The sequence below is a fragment of the Marmota marmota genome, unplaced genomic scaffold (genome assembly GCF_001458135.2).
Source record: "Marmota marmota marmota unplaced genomic scaffold, marMar, whole genome shotgun sequence".
NCBI lineage: Eukaryota > Metazoa > Chordata > Mammalia > Rodentia > Sciuridae > Marmota > Marmota marmota.
This window is the reverse complement of record NW_026000082.1, coordinates 36,439,962-36,446,214: the sequence shown is the minus strand read 5'-3', so window position 1 is coordinate 36,446,214 and position 6,253 is coordinate 36,439,962. Positions and strand designations below refer to the sequence as shown.

The 6,253-nt window shown below is 62.7% G+C and overlaps 1 protein-coding gene across 1 annotated transcript in view; it reads right to left on the bottom strand.

Moving 5' to 3' along the window:
• Runx3 (RUNX family transcription factor 3) overlaps nucleotides 1–6,253 on the bottom strand; it is a 64,257-nt gene that overhangs the window by 45,550 nt on the left and 12,454 nt on the right. The window contains exon 4 of the mRNA XM_015484783.1: nucleotides 1,054–1,212. Coding sequence (XP_015340269.1) covers nucleotides 1,054–1,212 — 159 coding nt within the window. The remainder of the gene's footprint in view (nucleotides 1–1,053; nucleotides 1,213–6,253) is intronic.

Here is a 6,253-nt window from a genome sequence, read left to right as displayed (position 1 = left end):
CTGCTGTGCTCCCCAGGGCTCAGGGGCTGAATGCTGGGTGGAGGGGACTGAGCCCAGGCTGGAGGGGCCGCATCCAGCCCCCAGCTGCTGCGTCAGGCCTAGAGCACAAAGCAAGGGCTGGGCCAGGCAGGAGGAGGAGGAGGAGGAGGAGGAGGAGGAGGAGGAGGGAGACGACAGGTGGGAGCCAGTCTGCAGTCCTGCTGCAGCCCCTTTCTTGAGGCCTCCTGAAGCATAGACCCTCCTGGGGGCAGCATTGTGGAGACTAGACCTGGTCACTAGTGGGTCGTGTGACCAGGGTGACTCTTAACCTCCTCAGCCTCAATTCACTCGTCTGCCAAATGGGCCTCATGCAGCTCTGCTAACTGGGAGAGAAGGCCAGAGTGCTGTGGCAGCTTGCCCCTGCGCCCTGCTCTCCAGCCGGAGTCCTGCCCCTGCCCGGCCAGTGCCAGGCGGCAAAAGCCCCCAGCCGACAGCAGCCCCCAGCTGACACGCTGGCTGAGTCCTGGAGGCCAGGACAGGCGCCCTGTCCACTGTCTGCGGGCAGCTACACACTCTGGAAGACCTACCTGCAGTCCCCAACTGGGCAATGGGGACAGAGCCCCGGTCCTCAGTGCCCCTGTTTGGGGTAGTCTCTGGGCAGGGGGGAGGCCTTTCCCCGACAGTGCCACGTGTCTCACGGGCTGGCGACTCATGTCACAGTCTGAGTGCAATTGAGTCCTGTGGCCTGAACACCCCCCAGCCCTGGGAGCCCCCTCACCTGACTTTCAGATGGGAGGCTGGGGCCAGGGGAGATTCCTCGGGGCACAGAGGGGACACATCACCCCAGTTTTCACTGGTCCTCTGAAATTAACCCCATATCCTGGGCTGTGTCTGCTCACGCTGATCCCGGGGATGTGGTTTGCCAAGTCAGGAGGTGGATGCTGGGTGGGGGAAGGGGGCCCCGGGGAAGCACCCGCAGGAGCGAGCTGCCCAGCGCCTCCTCCGTGAACCAAGAGCAGCCAGAGCTTCTCAGAAGGGCCTGGCTGGGCAGGCAGGCCACGCCCCGGTTCCTACCTTGGATGGGGGTCTGGCCTTGGCTGCCGAAGTGGGTTGTGGTGGTGAGTGAGCCTCGGGGGCTGGGTGTGCTCGGCGTCACCCGCATGCGCAGCCGCTCCAGGTCCCCAAAGCGGTCAGGGAACGCCTTGGTCTGGTCTTCTATCTTCTGTCGGTGCCCTGGGGAGCATCAGAAGCCATCAGCCACTGGCTCCCTGGAGTCTCAGGGAACACAGAAAAGCCTCGCTCTCCTGGGAAGTTCTTCCTGAGTTCTAACCTCAGGTCTGCAGGGAGAACCCTGAGGTCACCATCAGCCTCCTCTGGGGTTTTCAGAAGACTCTCTGAACAGAGCATGGTGGTTCCATGCCACCTGGGGCTGCCAGGAGCTTGCTGCTAACTGCACAAATCGGGGAGGTATTCTAAAGCCACCAGTGGGGCCTGGACGGGGTCAGTTAAGCTGTGAACCCAAGATCCAAACTCAGGGTTCACATCAAAGTCTGTGGCCTTATGCTCCCCACCTACTGTGAGGCAGAGGGGGACACAGAGGCACCAGGCGCGGGAGGCCTCCGTTCCCAAGGGTGGCAGGGAGAGAGGTCAGCAGTGAGCACCTCCGACAGATCAAGAGGCCCTGCTCCAGCCCCAAGGCACAGGGACCCCCTCGTCCCTTCAGCCTCAGGCAGAACGCAAAGCCACCAGGACGCTGGGCAGGGCTGGCGCACCTGAGGGAGGGGCAGGGCTGAGCTCCTGGAAGCTGGGGTCAGGGGACCAGCACACCTGGCCTGGGGCGTCACACTTGGAGAAAACTGCGGGCGCTTCCCAGCACCCTCTGCTCTGGGCCACAAGGAAGAGCCCCAACCTCACCTCCCGGGCCCCAGGGAGCTGGCAGGGTCAAGGTGGCCATGCCCCTGCCCTCCTGCAGCCTGCTGAAGGCCAAAAGAGCTCTTTTTGAATGACATCAAGCCTGTGGGGACCTTCCCCATCACACACACACTTTTTCAGTCACTCATGTTACATTTCGCAAGCAACAAATCAAGTTTCCAAAAGTCAAAACACTGCAGATGAGGCGTTTTGACCCATCCCAGGACCCCTCCAGAAGCCCCCACTGTGGAAGGCTTTCTACCCACTCTTTGCTTTTGTTTTATGTGCATGGAATACAGGAAGACTCTCATGGAATTTTCTAGAATGATGTCACCTTGGACATATCATAATGTCCCTTCCTTTTTGAGTGGAATGTCTGGGAGGACAAGCTCAGTTTCCTTACCTGTGAAATGGAGCATAACCAGTCTCTCGGAAATGCCTGATTCCCTAGGGCCTGCCCTGGGACTTTAGCCTCAGTAACTGTGTGAGGACTGCTGTGCCTACGGCTGTCCCTCGCTCTGTGTCACATCTGTCGGAGGTGCCCGTCACCTCCCTGATGAAGGTGATCAGGTCCTCTCTCACAGATCAGAGCACTGTGGATCAGAGAGGCACGGAGGCTTGCCAGAGGTCACAGAGCAAGAAGGGATGGTGGGATCTGTTGGACCTGGGCCCCTTTAGAAAAGTGGGGAGAAGGGGGGCTGGGGTTGTGGTTCAGTGGTAGTGCAGTCGTCTGGCATGTGTGAGGCACTGGGTTCCATCCTTGGCACCACAATAAAAAAAATAAACTAAAGGTATTGTGTCCATCTACAACTAAAAAAATATTTGAAATAAAATAAAATAAAAGTGGGGAGAAGGGGAAAGACAGAAGAAGTTTGCCCGAGTCCCGAAGTGACGTGGAAGTTTTCAGGTTGACAGAGGAGAGAAGTAGGGGGGGTATGACAGTCCCCTGCTGTCCTTGCCGGGGGCTGGGAGTGGGAAGCAACCACCCACCACTGCCGGGAACTGAGGGCAGAGCCGGGAGCCCCAGGAGAGGCCTCCCTTCTGGTTTTTAAGATAGGGACACAAGGGTTCTGGTCCCTGAAGACCCCTGAGCTCCCTCCACAACCCTGCCACAAGTTCCAATGGGCATCTGCGAGTCCTAGGGGCCCTGGGGGCTCAGCAGGCCACTGAGACCCAGGGAACCCTGTGTCCTGTGACAAGGCCCTTTCCAGAAACCGATGGGACACCTGGTGGCAGGAATAGGACCAACCTGGCTTCTGGCCAGACCCTCTCACAGCTGTCCCCTGTGCACAAGGAAGGGGAAAGCAGAGCTGGGGCCGAGATTGGCTGGGGCTGCGAACTCAGATGCCTGGGCAGGGCGCTGGGTGAGTCTCGGCAACGGGGTGAGAGGGATGGGTGGGGAGTGGGGCAGGTGGAGAGGGGGCCGCGGAAGGCACCTGTCGGGTGGCCACTGTCAGCCAAAGCCCTGACAGGGCTCCAAGAAGATGCCATTGCCCGGCTTCTGAGGCCACTGGACATGGCAGGGAGGCACGGATGAGGTGGGGGACAAATGAATTCAGAGTAATCTCAACAGGCAGGAAGGCAGCCGGATGGATGTGGAGACCGCAAACTGACCTGACAGCAGCTGGGTGCGAAGGATCTGGGTGTCTCAGTCAACCACAAGCCTGAAGTGAGCCAATGAGGCTACACAAAAGCTGCTGCAAAACCTCAGGCCATGTCACTGTTGTCACTGGGGAATAAAGTCCCCGTTTTCTGAGTCACACCATGTACAGAGAGTGCTTACAGGTACCCTGTGGCTGGCGGAAGGAGGGCAGGGTTCACAGCAGCCCGGGTTTGAGGCCTGGCCCTACGGCCTGCAGCCCGGGGCCTGCTCAAGGCGCATGCCCACCCCAAGCTGCAGGGTCCTCACCGTGCCGCCCTCCTGGGCCGAGGTGCTGGCCTAAAGGCTTGGCTACCGTCCACTCCCCTGGGTCCCTGCCCTCACAAGAGTCCCTTCCGCCCCTGCTGGTGTACCCAGGGGGTAGGTAGGATGGAGACAGCCGGCCCAGGCCAGGTGCTGCCCATGTCTGGAATGCAGGGCGAGGAGGCAGGACCCGCCTGGCCTCTTCGCCCAGCTCTGAGGCTTCAGAGCAGGACCAGTACCAAGTGGCTGGTCAGCTGGGAGCCGGTGACCTGGCCCCACAGTGGGGCTGCTCTGTGGCTGTCCTGCCTTCGCGGAGGAAGGACTTCCTGGGGGAGGACTTTCCACAGCCTGCGGGACCTGCTTCCCGGTGCTGGGCGGCACTGCCGGGGAGGGGCAGGGGGCAGTGGGGCGGCCTCACGTGGCCAGGGCGCCAGAAAGTCTGGGAGCCATGGGGCTGGGGCCCCCGCACTGGGAGCCAAGGGAACGGAAGTGCCTGAGCCCGAGGAGAGGACGGGGCGGCAGAAAGGGCTTCTTTCATCGCGGTTCCCACGGTGGGAGCCGGGCAGGGGCTGGCCCTCGCCGGGGTCACCTGGGCCCTCCCCCGGGGGTTTCATGGGCCCTCAGTCCCCCTGCGCAGCCACTCGCCGAGCCCCCTCTGGCTACCCCGACTCAGGTCTGCATGAAGCAGCCCCTGGTCAGCTGCCCAGAGGCACCCGGGAAGAGGGCGGGGCTGCCTCTGAGGCCCCTCTCCTGCTGCTGCTGTGGCCAGCTTCTAGAATGTTCGCCACCCCACCCTCCAGAGCCTCAGCTCAGAACAGCAAGGCCCTCTTGACCGTTGGGGCCAGACCCAAGAGCCCTTCCTCCAGGAAGCGCCCTTCCTCCCGCCACGGAGCCCGCAGCGGCCCTTGTGTGGGAGCTGGAGGAGTGGGAACCCCACAAACTGCAGCCGCTGTCCCCCGAGTGCCTGTCCCCACAGCGGGTGAGCAGCCCAGCACTGCCTGCCTCGTTCTGCAAGGTCCTGTGAGCAGTTCCGCCACCGTCCCTGACGGCCAGTCCTGCGCTCAGGGTCACACAGAGCTACCTGCCCACCTGGTCTCCCTGGAGCCTGGGGCTTGACAAGGGGTGTCGGCCCCAGCCCAGGCCAGGGCACGGCTGCTTCTGCACATGCAGGAGGACGGGCCTGGGCAGGGCACGCTGGGCTCTCTCAGGGGACCCACCAGGGCTATGCCATGCTCTGATGCCTGGGATAGAGAGGCAGGTCCACGGTCACACCCCGCTCGAGCCCGCCAAGTCCCCCACTCTAGGCTTCAGTTCCGACATCCACGGTCGGACCCCGGCTGTGGGGGAGCAGCGCACAGGGGCTGCCGAGTGGCCTCGGGTGGGCAAAGGCCTGGCGACTGGGGCTCACCGTCTTCAGACGACAGAGGAGGAGCCTGGGTTCAGAGCACAGCTGTTTGGAAGTCGAATTCCTGGGGAAGACAGAGACGCTGGGGAGAAGCCCCCGCCCCAGGGGCCCGGGTGGGCTGCCATCAGCAGCCAGTAGCTGGGCTTCCCCACATGCCTGGAGTAGTGCCCAGGGGCCTCCCAAGGGCCCGTGGCAACCTGCTCGTCGTCCTGGGCAAGGCACCTCCCGCTCTGGGCCTCGGCTGCCTCATCTGTGAAGTGGGATCACGCAAACTGAGCCCCGAGGGGGACGATGGGTCTAACAGGGGACAATGAGCCAGGCATTGGCTTCAAGGGAGGCCTCTGTGGCCCCAGTTCTGACAAGGACACCTTCTCCAAGGCAATTAGCTCTGCTAGGATACAGCTGGACAGTGGGGTGGCCAAGGTCGCAGGTCTGTGATAAGGGTCAAGGGTGGGGAAGAACACTGGGGCCCTGCAGGCTGGGTGACTTGCCAAGGGTCATGTGGGGTCCTGACCCTGTCCCCAGGACTCCGCTCATCACCACCAGTCAGGCCAGCACGGGGTCCCACTCCCTGCCGGGTGTCCATCAAGGCCAGCCCCCTGCCTCCGTGCGGCCCAGCACACACCCCTGCCAGGGAGGCACACGGCCCACTCGTCTTAGGACGACTCAGGCAGTGTCCACTGCGGCGTCACACACGATACCTCTGCAGCCACAGCCCTCGAGAGGTGGTCACCGTCACCCCCTCTTAAGGACAGGCAAGTGGAGGACAAGGTTAAGGCCACACAGTGACATTCAACCTGGAACCACAGCGTTCCACGGCGCTGGGCTGGAGCAGAGGGCCTGGCTTCCCCAGGCTCAGCCAGGTGGGAGGGGCGCGGGAAGCCGGGGAAACAGGGTTGAGCAGGGCCCAGGGGACCAGGGGACAGAGGGAGCCGCAGTCGCCAGGCCTGTGCCCACCCGAGGCCACTCGCAGCCTCGGTCGCTGCGACCCAGACACAGCGGCCACTGTCTGCGGCGGGGCTGCGGCCTGTCAGGAGATTTACACCGGACCCTCT